General features: G+C 33.0%; 1 protein-coding gene across 1 annotated transcript in view; it reads left to right on the top strand.

Annotated features, from left to right (window-relative positions):
- LOC130444448 (trichohyalin) overlaps positions 1–19,793 on the top strand; it is a 132,227-nt gene that overhangs the window by 56,877 nt on the left and 55,557 nt on the right. The window contains exon 2 of the mRNA XM_056779573.1: positions 15,029–15,703. Within this exon, the coding sequence (XP_056635551.1) occupies positions 15,147–15,703 (557 nt within the window). The 5' untranslated portion in view covers positions 15,029–15,146. The remainder of the gene's footprint in view (positions 1–15,028; positions 15,704–19,793) is intronic.

Below are 19,793 nucleotides of genomic sequence, written 5' to 3'. Positions count from 1 at the left end.
ACTGCATCTCTATGGCGTCCATATTCCTTCACAGCGAATACTTTGGCTTAGATGACGGTAACATATTTCCAAAAACATTATAAAGGTTCTGAAATATTCTAAACTAAACGAAAGGCTTATCTAAATTGTGATAATTTCTCAAAGAAAGGTATTTTGTACTATAAATAACTACTGACTTGTGTAGCATCTTAACTCAGTAACAAATTGTTTTATATGTTTTTTATTTCTGCAATATTGAGTTGTAAAATGATTCCTGTATTTCACTGAGTGTATTGGCGGGCTTTCTAACCTTCTTATCATTAGCAAAGATATATATTTCCTTTCGTTGAGAAACATGTTGAGAATTTAGCTTGACTATGATGTAAGTAATATTGCATTCATGAAAAATTATTTTCAAAGAATTCAATGATATCTTTGATAAAATTTGTTAAGAATGTTTGATGGTTGATTTGATATTCAGGTTTATATATAACGCATATTTTTTTATTTATATTGAAACCAGTCTTGTGTATCGTTTTTAAATTGAAATATGATGTTCCTCCAGTTTTTTAAAATCATCAGAAATAATAATTACAAATGCATAGCTGTCAGATATCGGAACATATGAAAAAATAAATAGTGATATGTAGTTTTCTTATTTTAATTATTCAGTTATTTTACTTTCGTTAACCTTCAAGATACAAGACCATAAAAACAATCAAGTATGTAGGTTGCAAAAAGAAATCATTAAGATATTTTGCAATGTGTATAAGTAGACAATAGTTCAATAATGTCTTATCTGAGCAGAGATGGGAGAATCACAAGGATATACGGTATTTTACATTGTCGATCAAAAAACAAATTCTATTTAGAGCTAGCTCATTTTCGACGCGTGCTACTTTGCTAAAACACGTATTTTTCTGTCAACTTTTCAATCTTAATGGTATTGGAACAATATTTTCAGGTTTTGCTGTAGGTGCCTAAAAAAATATTTCCACACATATAGTTAGACATGCATGAAATAGTTATTTCAAACAAGCAACGTTTAACGATTGGTAATGATCCTGTTAATGCAAGGAGGAAATTAAATCGCATGGAAATGAACTTCAAATCAGTTGGAATAACTTGATTTCGTGTTATCTTCTTTAAATTTACCGCTGATAATAATTCGAAGATATTTTTCAGTGGTATAATTTCGATGGATCCCAAATGGAGCAACTTTTGTTTGTCGTATATTCTATAATGGTTTCAAATAGCCGAGAAACTCTATGTTACCAAATAGGATCTTTCTATCCGGTACCAGCATGCCGGCTTTCAATCCAAGCTTCCATACACTTATTGTAAACCTTGGTTAGGATGGTTTTCACTACCTCAAGCGAATTAATTTTTATGACTTCAATGGACTTATGGCGCATTTCTTTAAACGGTTTTTCGTTTCTAAAAGGAAAAAACGTCAGCCGCAGTTAAATTTGGCGATTACAGTGGCTGAATCATGATCCTCGTTTCCTTATTCTCCTTATTTCTTTAATGTAAGCAAAATGCTTGTTTTTCATCGTATCCTCTGCCGTTTAATTATTAGAGAGGTTGTAGCTCTATCTCTTGTGGGGTCTTCCAACGCTTACGCTCCCTAAGAGCAACTTGTCTCTCGCTATTTTGACCATTATGACGTCATTCATTAGATCTATGTGTTCGTTTCACTCTTTCTTTCTTCCCAAAATCCATTCATTTACGTTATCAATCTTATATGTTCTTCTAATGTCCTCGCTTCTCTCCCCGTCAAGGGGGAAGGGTGTTTTTCTAGCGATTCTGCGCACTATTTTCGTTTCGTTTTTAACATTCTCTTTGTGTTCGATGTGTCTGTTAATATAGGCCGGATGACAGCCTTGTAGATTCGGGATTTGGTCTCGATTCCGTTATATTTGTTTCAGAAGATTGTATCGATCAGGTAAGCTGAGGTATGTGCTACTTTTGCCGCTTGGTATCTTACCTCCGCTTCGATATCACCGTATCCTGATATTTATATGCCTAAATATTAAAATTCCATCTCATGTTGTATAATTTCATCATCTACAACCAGTTTGCATCTGATAGGTGTTTTTGAGGTGGTCATGCATTTGGTTTTTGCTGCAGATATCTTCATTTTTAAACTTTTTGCCGTTGTGTTGAATTTGAATAGTAATCTCTGTAGGTCATCTTCGCTTTCTGCAATCAGAACAGCATCATCAACATAGCATAGGAACTTGACGTCTTTGTTCCCCATTTTATTCCCTTTCAGGTTACGAGTGCTTTTTATTACTCCGTCCATAACGATGTTGAACAATACGGGGCTAAGAGAATGTCCTTGTCGAATACCATTGTTTACAGGAATTTCTTCGGTAGTTATGCCATTGATTTTGGTCTGTATGGTATATGGGATTTGCCTGTTGTATAAAAGTTGTACTACGTCCTCTAGTTGTATTCGGTCAAACGCCTTTTCCAGGTCATTAAAACACATGAACGCCGGATCCTTATTGAGAGAAAAATCATGCTGGAAAGTGACGTCGTGGTTAATGATCCACGAGTTGTGTGCTCACAAATCCGTTCATTGCTTCCCGTGGACGCCAATTTGTACTCCTTATTGACTATTTGAGCCTCTGGATTGAATTCATGGTAAACCACACCACGGCAATCGAAAAAATATATGAGCATTACTTTGGTTTTCAATCAAGTTTTTTATATTTTGGCTCATGTTTAGAGTTTCGATAGATTGTTGAACAGTTTCGACGTCATACTTATAAATGTATGTCTCGTCATCAATATTTACCCGTTGAATGAATGTAGGGTTCTCAGTTATGTTATTGAGCATCTATTTTGCCACAATAGGTTGTTGTTCAAAAGTTTACTGGGTGCTTACAATTGAGATTATTTATTGTTTGCAGAACCGATCATAATAGGGAAAACTTCTTGAATAAACCATTGTGTTGACGATATTTTACCGAAAAGTCCCAAAATTTCATGAGTGGATGGAATGTAACTACTGCATTATATAATGGTCTATAATAATATTTCCATTATTGCTATGTTGAGAGTGTTGAGAGTGAAGTCTGGTGATTGGACATTTAATAAACTTAAGGTAACGTTCTATAAAGAGAAAGCGAATAATTCACCATTATATGGCAAATAATTATTCTGCAAAACAGGCTAAATAAACTAAGGAGGCAGTGGTATTCGAATATAATGAAATATTTTGATAAATACCGAAGTAGATCGAAAATTTTTATATGTTATTTTAAACTTATTTCAATAAAAAGACAAATAGACACGATAAAAATATAATGATATGTTATATTTAAAATCATTTTTAGAAATTATTGGAGTGAATCACACATGGTAATTCTGAGAAAAATGGAGGACAACTATGTCTCTTGTTGTTTATTAATATCTCAACTAATCTAACTCAATTTTTGCTAGAGTGAGCTATATATTGAAAAGCAGGTGGAAGAAACTAAGAGACAATCATATTCCATCTTATTTTTAAATGCTAATCGACACCAGGAATATCGTCACTTTAATTGCCGATAAACACCGAGACTACTGTATCCAAAATACATTCGCACTTGTCTGACCTTACTATTTCTCCAGCTACATATCCACAGAGTGAAAAATAGAACCGATCCCACCTTGCTTACCGAAGGAACTTCATCATAACCATTCTTGCTTGAATTGTCGATACCGTTTTAATTCAACGAGACACCATCGTAATAGCTAATATTCCTGAAACTGAAGTATCTTATGACCTTCATGAAAGTGTTGTTTCTTATACCACCTCAATTAGGATAATTCTTCAATTTTCTTGTGCAATATATACGTCAAACTATCCGAAGTTGAATCTGCAGCATCAAATAAACTTTGCAATTGATACCCCACCTTTTTAATCCAGCTTTTTCAAATGCAGCAGTCATTTTTCTACGTTCATAGATACCATCAACTTCCTTCTGAACATTACCAACATCAATGCACTCTTTATATTATCCTACATCTTTTGTAATTCACCAGTGTTCAATTATTTGCCGATTTTCTAAATCATCTATAGCTATACAATATTTTTGGTCTTTAGTTTATGTTCCTGAATATTTGATGGCCGCATAGTAAGCTACAGTTGTAAAAATAATAACCTATCTAAAACAAAATTACTTATTAAATAGAAAAACATTTTAACTTAGTGCGAGCTTTTGTTTTTAATTTGAAAAATTGAATATAACGCGCAAATAATTTAGTGGTAGGAACGGTTTGTTGAAATAATTGATATCGTTCTAATTCCCTTGTTTTTTCCAACCTGCTAATCTGAACAGTATTTGCTATCAACCAAGAATCGAGAAGACCATACCGAAAACGGTTCACAAACGATACCTAAGTCGGTTGGAACACCAAATAGAATCGTTCGTAACGGTAACTGCACGGTTGGAACATGTAATCTCAATTGCGTAGAATCGTCACCATACCAAGGACGGTTTTTTGATGGGTTGAAACGAACCTCATATAGACACATTTTAGATGCCTTCCATACAATATATTCAATATTTTGAATGTGGATAAAAGTAGTCGAACGATTTTAGGTCAATGGTAATATCTTAATTTGAATTCTAATGACTAATCTCTAGACTTTCTATAGATTTTTTACGAAATAACGGAAACCTCATTTATTGTTTGTTATTATAAATTCACGCATTTTTTCCGCAATGTTGTAGTGATGTACACTGAGGTTACAGAAAATACTATATTAACCAGCTGCCGTCATAAATCTTTTCCACATTATTCACGCCAATTCTGTATATGAAATGAAGTAGTAGATATAGAATTAATTTAAAAATATTCAAAACTAAACAAGTTGAACCTACTTGTTTATAGTAACTCCTACGCAGCGATTGTTTTCAATTGAAAGGACAATAGACACTATAATTATGTAAAGTTTTTGCCCAATTTTGTAACATCACTTAACTCACGAAAATTAATTCCGTGGGAATGGTTACAAGATACTTTTGTCTAGAACAACAATTAAATTAATTGATATCTGTATTTGTTACGTATTTGGAATCATAATTTAACTTCAACCAAACTTTCCGGTGACTATTATTTTTTTGAAAATATTCAAGTATGACCAAATAATTTCGAAATTTCCTGTCGTGTTAGCAAGTTCTGTTTACAGCAATTACAAAATGCAACAGAGTAATTTCTTTCTTTTTCAATGGGTTCATGCTACCTAAGATTCGCTACCATTAAACTATCTGAAATATTGGAATAAAACTGTTATATTACAACATGTTTAGTAATGAAAAATTCTTTAATATTATGTTAATCCTACGTTTTTTGGAGAATTCAGCGACTGCTCAATTTTTTAATGAAAATCCGGTGATCTGTAGTTGTTAACAGAGGCCAATAAGACTAAGACTCAAGAAAAAAGCAGGATTTTTAGCTTATTTTTTTGTCAGGTTCTCTATATCAAATCAAGTTTGATGTGTAATAGCGGTAAAATGAATATTTTAGATGTTAGAAATGGTTCATTTTCCATTGACCAAGCATAAAAACGGATCTTAAATGCCAGTTTTGCTTTTTAAAGTTAAGTGAAGGTGTTTTCTTATGACAATATATGAAACACCCTTAAAATGTTCTAGTATTTCATTCACACCGATATATACATACTAGTATTTGAGTCCAAATTTCTTGACTGACTGACTGATTATTCACCAAACAGCTTTATCTTTACATAGATAATCGTCTCATCTGGAATGTTTGTTTAGAACAATCTTGATCACTGTTCTCGGCTATAACTATCTAAATAGACATTGATAAAAGGATGGTGAACTTCCAAAATAATAGTTTCAAAACTCGACAAGTGATGGTACAAGACACCTTAATCGCACATGTACCTCGCAACAATATATTTGTATGTCTGACGACAACGTTTTCTAATGGCAAAGTATAAAACCATATTTCTAGATCATTGATAATATTGAAAACTCTAGGATGAACTATTTGTCTTACTAAGTCGTCATTATTAACATTTTGAACAAACTTCAATAATAGTTGCTAGACCAATTGGTGTCAGAAAAGCTTGTGGTTGAGTTTCCACTTAACGGGAGAGAAAATTAAAATAGAAACAATAGTTCTTCTTCTTCTTCTTTCTGCTGTGTATAGGCATCATTGCCTGTTTTTCTTTACGTCATTGCCTCTGCTCAGTCACCTGGGAGGTTGTCACTCCATCTTTTCCTAGGTCTTCCAATGCTTCTTTGTCCTGCTGGTGATTTGTCCCTTGATATTTTCACAATTCGTTCTTCCGTCATGCGGTCAATGTGCTCATTCCATTTTATCTTTCTATCCAGTACCCAGTCATTGATATTATCTATCCCACATGTTCGTCTTATGTTTTCACTCCTTTCTCTATCCAGTAGTGTTCTTCCCGCTATTCTTCGAACTATTTTCATTTCTGTAGTCTCCAATATCCGTTTCGTTTTAGAGGTCTCAGGTCGGGTCTCTGCTGCATAGGATAATATAGGTCTGATTGCGGTCTTGCCTGCATGATCGCTGGGTGGATTGAGTAGCTTAGCGATTGTGTTGCCGGTCCCAAGCCCGAGAAAAGGAGGAGGGTTAGTGGAACGGGTTAGCAGCCCATCCACCGTAAAACCGAATATAGCTCATAGACCCACAAAAAAGAAACAATAGTAATATTGAAAATTAAGAAATAGAACACGCTTAGAAAGTTTGCAAGAATGGCAGTACCTGAAATTGAAATTATTTTCTTGCACTATTATAAAAAATACAAATTATTCAACTCAACGTATGCCATTTTTCATTAATTGAAAGTTTCTACATATTGCAGTACAGTTTGTTTACTAAATAATGGTTTAAGTGATTGTTGAGTGATACAGTATGAATTTGAAATAATACTGGGAAACATTCACAACCTTAGTAATTACTTAACCAAATTTGAATGGAGAATAATGCGATTATTCTTTGTTTTGAAGTTGGTACTATTACCAAAACACTTTATTGCAGAGCTGGCATTGTTCTAGAGTACACTTACGTGGCATTTTGTTTCAGATGATTGACATATTATGTGATATGAGGATGGTCCCAAAAGTGCCAATGTTAACAAAATTATGGAAAAAAATATATTTATTTTCTATACACAAGCTCTTCAAAATAGCCTTTAACTGCCAACATCATCTCTTCTTTTTTTTACACTGTAATTCATTAATTTTGGCTACTGCAATAACGGATGTGTCAGATAGTGCATTATTTTGATGAAACAACACTTTCTTCTTAGCCAAATTCGGCTGTTTTTGCTCAATTTTTTCGCTCAAACATTGCAATAAGTTCGCATAATTCTCCCCGTTGACAGTTTTATCTTTTTCAAGGTACTCAATGGAAATTATCCTATATCCCAAAAAATCGACGCCATGTCCTTGTCTGCAGATGGAACGGTGTTTGCCTTCTTCGGAGCCGGTTCTCCATTTTCAGTACATTGTTTTGATTGTTCTTTTATTTCGGGTGGGAAGTGATGGATTCACGTTTTATTCATGATTATGAAACGGCGCAAAAATTCTGCTTTATTTCTGTCAAACACTCGATGGAAACATCTTCATGACACTTTCTCATGTCCAAATTTTCAGGGAGTATGGGATTTACCGTGTTTTTTTCAGATGACTACTTCGCAGATCGTTAAAATTCTGCTATCCAATATTTTACTGTTAATTGTACAATTGTACAACTCACTGAGATGTTCAAGTCCAAAGTCAGCGAGAAGTGACCAGTGCGCTGAACATGAATCAATCTGCTGTTTCCAGAGTTGACCGCCATTACGAAGAAACTGGTAACTTTCATTGAAGATGCCATTCCTTAAGGAATATCCGAGGGAGATGACCGATTCATTATCAGCTCATCTTTGCTAAATAACACGTTAATTGCACTGACGAACAATGGGGCTCCGTTCTCTTTGTTGGGTACTTCTGGGACCATCCTCGTATATCATGTTATTACCACACAATTCATCATTCATAGTTTCTTTCATTCATTTATTCTTCCAAATATATGCTAAGTCTAATATAAATTTCTATACTTACACAAAGATAAACTGAAGACTGTTTATAAAGACAACCTATAACTGAGATGTATGACACACAAAATATATTATCAGAGTTGATAAGCGTTTAATAGCTTCAAGTTCAACTTTAAAACATGAAGAAACGTAAGAATCACATTTTCAAGCGACGATTATTAATCCTGAAATGCGTTGTAGGCAATTTACTGTAGTTCAATATTTATATTGATTAGGTTAAAGCCTTTCAAATAAAAGTATTATATCACATAACGATGACCAAATTTTTCCATATTTACAAATTCACTGAAAACGTTTACTTTTGATGGCTGTCAAACAAATAGTAAGCAGCGTGGCGTCTCCAAACTTGGAACATATGCTGTATAGATGGTGTACTTTCTAATACAGTATTTTTCAAGCTATCTCTAGGACAGGTCAGTTACTTATGGAACCATCCGCGTATATTAGAGAGATAATATAGTTTGTTTTTCGTATAACCGATGAATTGATAGTAGACTATAACTGAAGAAACATATGAATTTAACTATAGAAATTGAAGGAATGCACCAACTTATAGGAAACAATAGAAATCTAAGAAATCATAAAAAATTTATTGGTAGACATAAGAATTACATTAGTAGCTCATTGAAAGTGAAATACAAGATTTTATTCGATGAATAAATCTTCAACAGTACTATTCACAAGAAAACCAACCCAAAACGTTCACACTTGGCATATCACTCTGCACTATATAAAACACGAGTATTCTGTTTTTTTTATGATAAGAACTATCTAGAAGCAATAAGGTAATGAACAAACAGAACAAAAACCGATATTTCTGTAAATTGATAAACAGAATAACTTCATATAGTTTTTATACTTTAGTTACTACCAAATGCAAATTGAATATGGAATTTCCAGTTTTCAGTCATATTTTAGAAAATATAGCTATCAGGCAACGAGTTTGAAGCGCCTTTCGCAACTGTGAACAAATCAGTATAACCGTTCTTTCGTACCTATCAAAGCTTTTTTTGTCGTTTCGCCAAAAAGTGTGATAGTAGAACAAAAATTGTTCTGAAGTGTCAAGAGAAGCTAAGATAAACAGCAAATGAAACTTATAAATTATTGAAAGAAGTATATGACTATGAATGTTCATTTCATGCACCCGTTATTAACGGTTTTAAGTATTTAAAAGATGATCATTAAGACATTCTAGATGATTTTCGCCCGGGTTACCCCTTGTTGTATTGAATGAAGTGGACTGTATATTTTTATTTTGTATTTAAATTTTCTATTTATTTTAAATGAAACAAAGTCCCATTTATTTTCTGGAAGCAAAGCTTCTTTTTATTAGAACCAAACGTTCTTACTTCGTTCTATATAATACATATACTGCGTTCTCGTCTCGCTACATAAAAACGACAAGTAACGAAGAAAGAGAGACTGCCAGAGGCGTAGAGTAGAATGAATTTCTAAATAAAAAATTAAAACAAAATCAAACACCCCTTCACATCAAAACAATATCGAAAATATCGGTTAGGCAATCGGGCAATTGCTGAAACTGTGGGTATTGATGCACAAACCGTATGGTACATTTCACATTTCATATGCATGATGTGTTTGCCCAATTGTTCTTAGCTCTTTAGTTCTTGTTTCTTTCATTTGAACAAGAAGCCCCCGAAAATGGTTATGCCGATACTCTGGGTAACGACCAAAATACATTACAATACAGTCTTTTGTAGCTGTAAAAGAGAAAATATTTTACATCGGCAGTCTCGCTATATATCTGTTTAGAAAAGCCTGTATTCAACCAGGTATTGTTAACTATATACCAAATTAGATGAGTAATCATTTCATTAGTTTCATCTTGTGGATATTGGTGTTCTATAATCTTATTTAGTGACTCTAAAAACCACTGTTAAGGAAAGTCTGCCTCAAATATAAATTAATGGATCAAATCTCGTAACGTCAATATGCTTATTCTTTTATGAAGAAATACTTGTAGTACTTTTTGAAATAGAAAAGCTTTTTCTGCATAATCTACAAATGAAAATTATAGAAAAACAATGGAAACTCATAATCAATTATAATTCACCACCACATACGAGGTATGGCTACTAATTAACGAGACTGCGCGCCTAGAGGGCGCCTTAGACGGGTGCGTTGGGTATCTGGATATCTTGTCTATGCATGCTTCAAAACACGTTTAAAAAAATTGCACACAAGGAATTACACATGACAAAAGTCTGTGCGTAGCTGGTGCTGACTCCTGACCAAAAGCTCTTACGTCAACGGGTCTGCTCAGATTTCCTTGAAAGGTAAGAAAGGTTAAAAAAAGATCTCCTTTGAAAGGGATCCGATAAGAGCGGTAAAGCAAAAACAACGGCAGAGCTCCTAAAGGCCATCACCAAAGAAGACTTCCAGGACTGCTTCGATCAATGGAAAAACGTATGGAAAAGTGTGTGGCGAGGTCCCCTCCCCTCGCCATACTTATTGAAGGGGAGCATTCGAATGTAGAATAATTTTTATAATAAAACTCCTTTTCGTAACCAGTTTCGTTATTTATTAGCCAGACCTCGTATAATATTGAATACTCATGTATGAATTAATTTCCAACTTTATTAATATAAAAAATACTCTTAATTATTTTAAAAATTAGCTTGAGCATAGGTAGTTATGAGTTATGTATTGGACAACTTCGTGATATTTCTCTTAGAAGCACCAAAAGCAAAATAATTCAAGTGAGCTAAATCACGATAAAAGCTAATTTACTATCGAAATAATACCATGTAAGTCGATTTTAATTATTCTCAAACTATTTATTATGATCACAAGGTCGTTAACAACATTCTAAGAACATTTATTGTTACTAATATACCGTTAGTCACAGTCTTTGATATTTTAACTATCCTAATGAAGGTATTGAACATCTTATACCCGATAATTTGTGAAATTGCAAAATCAAAAATGGACGCAGCTTCTACAAGTAAATTTCTCGGTCAGCCTTAGGCTTGACAATGGTGAAATTCAGGTCAGCATATCTTCGGAAACTGCTGACAATAATGAAATTATGGGATTGATTAAAGACATTGAATAGTCATTTTGTAATGAACAATCATTAAAATCACACCGTGGGACAAAAGTAATTGAAATATAAATAAACCTTCTCCAAACTAAGAATTCTTTCAGCTTACAGGAATAAAGAAATGATATAAATTGGATAATTATTATCAATTTGTATATACCAGGATTTTCGATGTTATTGCTTATAACTTTCTCTATTATTATACTCCATATTATTCATATTTTCAAACTAGATCTTAGTATTCCATTTGTTTTACCCCGTTCTGTTCACGATATAAAGGTCAAGTATTTTAAAAATATAATTTTATTGTTTGGGTAACTGTAAAAAATTTATGACCAAATCGATAGATTATTTACTTATATACCGCATGTGTTAATGAATGTCATCTTAAATTTATTGTTGAATTAGTTTACCACCAAAAATATAGTTACTGTATCTGATCTGTCTTTTACAGATAGTCTTGCATTCATTAGAATATTTTCAATATGGGCAGTTTCTCGATGAGTATTTGAGCTTAATAACATGCTTGTGTTTTCAAAATCTATTTCTATTACAGTACTTTAAGTTCTGACTAGAAATCTCGATCTTGAATTTCTAAAAGTGATATGTGGTAGATACCGAAGAATTGGAGATATGAAAGCGAATCATGAGAAGGAGTTAAGAGTTTGATTAATTTTTGGCTACATTCAGAAAGTAATTATTGAGGTTGTCAGGTGAAGTAGATATTATGCTCAATGAAGAAGGCGTATTTCTTAAATCATTCGCAGTAGACCATGTTTGTTTAGAAAGGTTACGAGAACTGGCGAGTTTCCTATTATAATAAATATCTTTGGCAGTTTTTATTATCTTATGATAAATGACTGCAGTTGAAAAAACAGTTTCCGCTTCATCTCCTAATTGGGATACTATGTATACATCATTATGGGAAGTGAAAAATCACAATTGGAAATGTTCAACGGGTCCAAGTATATTACAGAAAACAATTACGATTTGAACAAATTACGCGTACATTCTCATATCATGTTTAATCACTCTCAATTGTTAGCTCAACTGAAAAATTATATTTCGAAGCAGTTGTTGTATTACTGCAGTTATAAAAACAGTTTTCGCACCACTCTGATCGTAGATATGTTAATCAGGTAGACAAATATTAATTGTGTGAATTTTATTTATTACACTTAGCGAATTGAAGAAAATGGTGTAAAGTTGATGTTACTATTTACAGAGCCGAAAGTATTTATATCGGGCAACTTGTTAATTAACTTTATTAGGGCTATTAATACTATAAAAGTTTATTTTCAGTTATTGAATGTAGGTTAGTGCCATATATGTAGCAAAATGATGATTTTAAATGTATATATTTGATTGTAACAAATAGCATTATTTGAAGTGGAAGTTGCAGAATCAAACATCTGGCGAAAGTGAAGAGTTTTTATAAAAGAATTCTCAATTAGGTATTATATATCAATTTTAAAACGTCGAAATTAATCGTGACAAGTCTAGAGTCATCTTGTATTCGATTCCTAAATAATCCCAATGTATTATATTGACTTTTTCGACGACCATTATAAAATATGACATATTCCATACATTTTCCCCTTATTGAAAATTTCAAATTGCGAACAATTTCACTACGGAGATAACCGAACGGTATACTCGTGTGAAATGAAAAATTTGAGAAAACCCGACTGACGGACAGCTGTGTGTTTTTATCTTGTACACAGGTCGATGATTACTGATTTCTAATTTCCAGAAAATAATTATTTTGTCCGTAGCTAGAGTGTTTTGCCGAATGACATTCTAAATTTGACTTTTTAACCGTTGTCAAGTGACAGAGTGAATTTGAGAAAGTTATAGAATTATCTGTGAGTTGAAAAAGAAATACCAATTGCGTTTTTGTGTGATTGTTAGAAAAATATCGAGTACAACATGTGTTGCAAATTCGCTACTACACTCGTTTGCTTAAAGGTCGCTTGACATGATGCAATACAATATGTAATGCAAGCAATATTTCTTGATCAAAAGATGCACAGATGAAGTTCATCTGATTTGCAATCTAGTTAGTTTTAGAATAACAGATCAGCTGAAGTTCGTAAAACTTGACTTCGTTAATTCCATTGTTAAACTATGTATAAAATATAAGTTAAAATTTGAGGTTACGAATTTATTTACAGACACTTGCATGCAATTTCTTGCACGTTGTATTGCATTATGTCAAGCGGTCTTAAGCCATTCGCCTACGGTTCATTGCTCAATTCTGCAAAATCGTGTGAAATCTCTAATTCAAAGCTCGTGTTATACAATATACTATTCAGTAGAATATAACTTATTTTGCTTGTTTATAAATACGTTTTATTGCTCGAAAACAGTTGATTAATTAATTTGAACAGATTAGAATTATTACTACTCTTTCAATTCTATCATATAGAAATGAGTGTATTTGATGATTTATAGATTTTAGAGATAAAATCAATCAACTGACAGTTTTCCGATACTGGACAACCCGCAGAGATATTTGCAATTATCCCAAATACGTCGATCAAGTCCATTTGATTTATTCGTACTTTAAAAATAACTCACACTTTCGGTCTCGAACTTACATGTAAGATATTTGTCTAAATGAAATGAGTGAACCGGAGTGGAAAAAAATATGTAGCCATAATTAATACTACATTAGTTTTGATTTATGTGTTTAAAATACGCCCAAACGTGAACATAATCACGAAGATGTTAAAGCATTAATAAAATTACTTGGTATTACAGTCTCTGTATTAACTAATTAAAATGGAAATTAGAGTTAACATAAAAGTCAAAGTAGAACACTCCGAGACTCGTTGCATATTGGTAGGATCGAAAATAAAAAACCACCGAGTTGTGACTACCAACGCTGACACAGATGGAAGATGTTTTGGAGTGAAATTTTATATTGATGAATTCAGTTAGGATCAAGGTTCAGTTTAATGATGGCCTTCCCGTAACCAGTAATAAATATTCGAGAAAGGAAGAAGATATGAGACGCTGTAAGCATATTTGTTCTGCTCATGTTCACAGACAAGGAAGTCAACAGTGAATGGTAAGGCGAACATTAAAGAACTCTTAAGAGTGACGGAATAAATACAATATGCATAAACTAGACATGGGGATGAGAGAAGCCTATAACAAGTTAAGAAAAAGGTGATATCCCGAAGTAATACTCAATCAGGAGTACCGGGTAGACTCTAATTAGTAAATGATACTAGAGTTTTAGTTGTAGTATTCAGAATTCCAAGTTAGTCCTATTTGTTTTTGCATCTGTTTTTTTTCTCATCTCACAAAAAAATTAGTATCCACTTCAATATTGCGCCTTGTAGCATTTATCAATAATTATCTTTATATGAGTAACAATCTACAGGGAAATTGGTAACGTGGAAAACTGATCTTCTACAAAGTTTATTCTTGGAGCAAACGTTTCAAGAAATATCAAAATTTAGTGCATGCAAATCAACTATTATATAGGAGTTTGAACCATATATTTTTTTTCGTTCATGGGAAATGCTTCTAGTAATGTATGATCACGCTGTTATTTTATTCAGTGATAAGACGTGATTTTATTTTTTACAATGTGACACATAATCACCTTGAAAAGAATAGTCTTCGAACAATATGAAATATAATTGTTGAAATTATTGATATTAATGCTTTGATAGATGATGACGATGATACATCTCTAATATTGTGTATGAGCTACGTAAACATAGAATGTTTATTTTGTCTTGAAATTACCCGCAGAAAAAAAGTAGAATATTAATATATCTTTCAATAAGCTACTTTAAAAAAAATGTAGTTTACTTAAATGAATAGTACAATTGACATTGCGATATTATTTCTCTAAAGAATTGTTTTTGTTTCAGATACTGCAAATCTGCAGGAACAAGCCTAGTCAAAACAATAAACAGCTAGTTATCACAAATTTGTGCCATATATATTAACTATTTATTCTTAAAATGCCAGGGAAATAAGAAAATTCCAATGGCTTTGAAGCTACGAAAAGATATAAAAAAATCCAGTTACTACGTTTGGTTTCTTGGTGCTAAAGAATCGAAAGGATTAAGAGGAACTGAATACATAGTACCGGTGATCAAACATTTGGAAGAACGCGAAAAAGACATAGAACCTTTCAAAGTAACCCTCCAAGTATCACATAAAGGTCTTAAGATAATACAAAATGTAGTTTCGCAGAATCAAAAAAATTCCAAACCTAAAAACGAGACAATCAAACATTTTATTCCTCACAATACTATAACATGCGTATATCAACAAGAAGACGTCATAGCTTGTATTTTGTTATTATTCAATCCTGTAACGAAATGTCCGTTACACGTTCACGCATATAGATGTGACAGTTTGGAAACTGCTACTTTATTAAAAATCCAACTGCAAACTTTAATAGAAAGACCTGAAAATCAGAAAAAGTTTGCCGAGATTGAGAGTAAATTAAAGCCACAAAAGGAGCTTAAAAAAGTTGATAGTAGTATAGGAAGTGACACAGGAACGAGTACAAGAGAAAGTGAAAGCAGCGAAGAAAGGTGAGTGAATTGTTGATTAATTTTGGAACAATAAATTCATTGTTGATTAGAAAATGTTTTAAAGTCTAGACGATAAACCGAGAACTCAGATGTACTAATATATAATAACGATAAACCGAGAACTCAGATGTACTAATATATAATCTTCTATGTGTGAATTTTATGCTCTAAAATGCTCCTCATAAAAATATTAGCGTTTTCCTCTTTGTAACAATTTTATCAGTTTCATCAGTTTTCACTTGAGAATGAGGAAGTTTTAACTTTTCTTCTGTTCAACTATGATTTTGATAACATGAGATATATATTCTCATAATCGTTGACTTATATTCCATCAGAAAAAAGTAAACATTTGAAAACAGCAGCATCTACTCGAAGTTTATGCATCTCTTTAGAATACTGGATTTGTGTAACATCTCACAACAGTTGTACATATCAAAAAATTTTTTTGACACGCACAGATAATTAAGATATGATTTCAATAAGATTTGGTGATATTTATACTAAACACACTATTCACTACTATTACCATACGGCTATATACTCACAATTACACTGTCTAACGCGGCTTGAGAAATCGGAGTTAATAATTATTCACGTCATAAGGGAAGTGCTTTAGTGCGGTAAGAGATAGATGTTTATGGACGAGGCGACGAAGGAAGTTTTCGAAATAATAGCTGATTATTCAAATAAAATTGCTGAAAAAAGTACGGATGCAGTAGGGCAAATTATTCCAATTAAGTCTTCGAAAAGGTACGAAAAAGGATATGCGATGTTCTGCGACTGGTGTAAGAAATAATAAAAAACATCCAATAGCTCTTCATCATGGTCCAAATACTGGATGGTCAAATCAATAATTATGGTTTATGAGAATGTCAACATTTCCCGTTATTTCAAGTTAATACCTTTTTTAAAAAAACAAAGTGTAGACTACTATCCAAAACAGTCGAAGGTACTAACAAAGGAAGAAGTTGAAACATTTATGAGGGACGCCCCAGACAAAGACTATTTACTGGAAAAGAGTATCGCATTAATTGGCATTGCTGGAGGTTGTTGAAGGGAAGACATTCATAATTTAATAGTAGACGATGTAGAGGATACTGGTTCTTAGTTAGTGGTTCGTATTAATCACACAAAAGCACATGTTCGACGGGTTTTTACTGTGAGTAACAGCAATGCGGTGCAATATTTGGATGTGTTCAGAAAATATAGAAATTTGCGAAAACACCTTTCACTAAAAGCACTTTTCGTAGACTACAGACTAGGAAGATGCGTAGGTCAAAGAGCTGTAACACACACTGTTGGCGGGGCACTTAAAAAAATTGCTGAGTTCCTTCATCTTGAGCACCTAGAAAAGTATACAGGACTGCTTCAAAAGGACTTCGTCAACACTGTTAGCCAACGCTGGGGCTGATATAAATGTTTTAAAACGACTTGGTAAATGGAAGAGTCAAGATTATCTATTCGGGTACCGTAATATAACTTCACGGACGTATATCTCAATGTTTTTTTTTCATACTGTTTTCATAAATGAAAAGCACAATCATATTAAAATATTAAATGTCATATTTGACAATTTTACTGAAAAATAGCTCTTTTGATTATTCCCGTACTGTTTAAAAAAATGAAAATTAACAGAAGTCACTAAGGTAACAGTGTAAGCAAAAGTAGACATATTGAATTAGGATTGGGAGAATTTAACTCTGAAGTACAAGGATATCGTAAAGTGCCATTTTGCGGACACAAATTAGTACGGTTAAGTCGACTTTACAGTACAGTATGAAAAAATAGTATATTACATAACGATTTTGGAAAGTGATATATTTCGCACTAGTTACTGATTTGCACGAGTGCTGAAACATAACGAATGCGTAATACACTTTCCAACAAGTTGCTTACACTTTTTTTCCCACGACCACGTAAAAAATTCTTCCAAAAACGTATTTCTTAAATAAGAAAGGTAATTAAACAATATCTATACATATTTTGTTTTACTTTTCTTCTGAGACGTTATAAAAGTTAAATGTAAAGTTGTTATTATAGCAATTACTAAATTGCCGTGAATTTTGTAATGGTGCATTATTGGCGGTATCCCTAACATATATTTTTATTGCTTCTTGTTGCTGTATAGATAAAGTACACAAACTTGCATCCTTTTTGGGTTGTGCAGTGTCAGTATGCTGTTCAGCCAAAATTGTTGCTGAAGAACGCCTAAAGGCGTAGCCAATATATTGCTCTGTGTTCGGAAGATTTAAAAACTTTGCCACTATCTTTGGCACTCTGGCTATTTTGTTTATACTAACTACCTGCTGGGTGCATTTTATATATTTATAATTAAGAAATAACCTTAGTTGAGTGGTTGGTGACCTAAGAATGGCATATTTTTTGAATATATCATAAAACTGTCCAGTAATTGTGAATTTTCTGGACCCCTGGTTTTTTGTGTTATTTCAGTTGGCAACTAATTGTGCATTTTTATTGCATTGTAAAATATTGAGCCTTTAACTAATTCTTAAGGTGGACGATCTTTCTGAATTTGGAGAAGCGTGCTTATGAATTAGGCAAACGGATTCAAAGATAAATAAGAAAGGAAGAGTCAGAATTTTGAATCTTTTAAAGAAGTCCCTACAGTGAGCCCTGCTGTTTAGTCCAAATAAATATCTTAACAGCTCTCTTTTGTAGTTTGAAGATTCACTCAAACTGAGTCGCACCACACGAACCCCGAAGGGAAGGGCATATCGGAAATACATCTCAATGAGGGCATAACAGACTGTTAAGGAGGTGGATCAGTTCAGTTCTTTTGAAACTGATCTCAGCGCAAAACAGGAGGAACTTAATCTCCTATTTCAAAGAACTGTCCACAACAAGATCTTTCAATTTTATAGATTCAACAACGTCAATAGTGGTGTTATTTAATAAAAAAGGCTGCAATGTATTTTTATATGATAACACTTTGGTTTTAGAAACATTGAGACAGAGAAGATTAGAATCGCACCATGATTTAATGGTGATTGGATCACTAGATATGGTCCTATGAAGTGAGATCATAGAAACTAGTGTCGTCTGCAAATAGACATATTCCGTCACTGATGTGTAGATAGTCGATGTTGTTTATAAACAGAAGAAACAAAATAGGACCTAGTACTGAGCCTTGGGCACTCCACATTCTATTGGCCTGCAAAAAGACATCGTTGTATCAACCCTCACAAGCTGACTTCTGTTGGTAAGGTATGACTAAACCTTGCGAGTGGTGTTCCCCTGAACCCGTAGTACGGCAATTTGTTGATTAGAATATTATGATTAAAACAATCGAAAGCCTTAGAAAAATCACAAAATGTTGTTGCAGTGGAGTGATGTCTGTTCAGGCTACAGTACACATTATTAAGGAGGGAGAATATAGCATCATTTGTGCTTGGGGCACCTAAAAGCCCAAATTAATTGGTAGTATTTTATATTTAAACAGAACTGATGAAATCCTCCTTTTGACCAATCCTTCCATGATCTTAGATAGCGTGGGAAGGAGTGTAATTGGGCGATAATTCGATGCTTGATTTTTAGGTCCTCCTTTATACAGAGATATAATTATAGCCGTCTTAAGACAATTGGGAAAAGTGCCATTTTGAAATGAAACGTTGATTAAAGTGGTAAGATGGTTTAATGTGCAATCGAGAAGACTCGAAAACATTTTTAATGTAAGTCCATCAGTTCCAGATTTTTATTTTTGATGTCATTAATTGTATTGCGAGGCTCTAAAACTACGGGCATTAAAAAGAAACTGTATAAGTTAGCATTAGCATCAGGGAGATATGAAAGCGGATTCTATAAGGAGTTATAGAATTTGATAAATTTTTGGCAACATTCAGAGATTATGCTCGATGAAGAAGAAAGGAAAAACGATAATATACCAATCTACTAATACATTTTGATTCAAAACGCATTTGTTGATTAAGACAATTTGGTGATTTTTGATAAATGAAGAGGTGGTTGTAGAGCCAACTGCATGTTTAGCGGAAATTCTGAATAATTATTTTTTGAAAGGACTGAGGGATTGAGAAAAATAGGAAACTCAAGTTAAAAAATTGTCAAACCATTT

This window comes from Diorhabda sublineata, chromosome 5 (genome assembly GCF_026230105.1).
Source record: "Diorhabda sublineata isolate icDioSubl1.1 chromosome 5, icDioSubl1.1, whole genome shotgun sequence".
In the NCBI taxonomy this organism is placed as follows: domain Eukaryota; kingdom Metazoa; phylum Arthropoda; class Insecta; order Coleoptera; family Chrysomelidae; genus Diorhabda; species Diorhabda sublineata.
The sequence above is the reverse complement of the archived record's forward strand: the minus strand, read 5'-3'. Positions and strand labels throughout refer to the sequence as shown.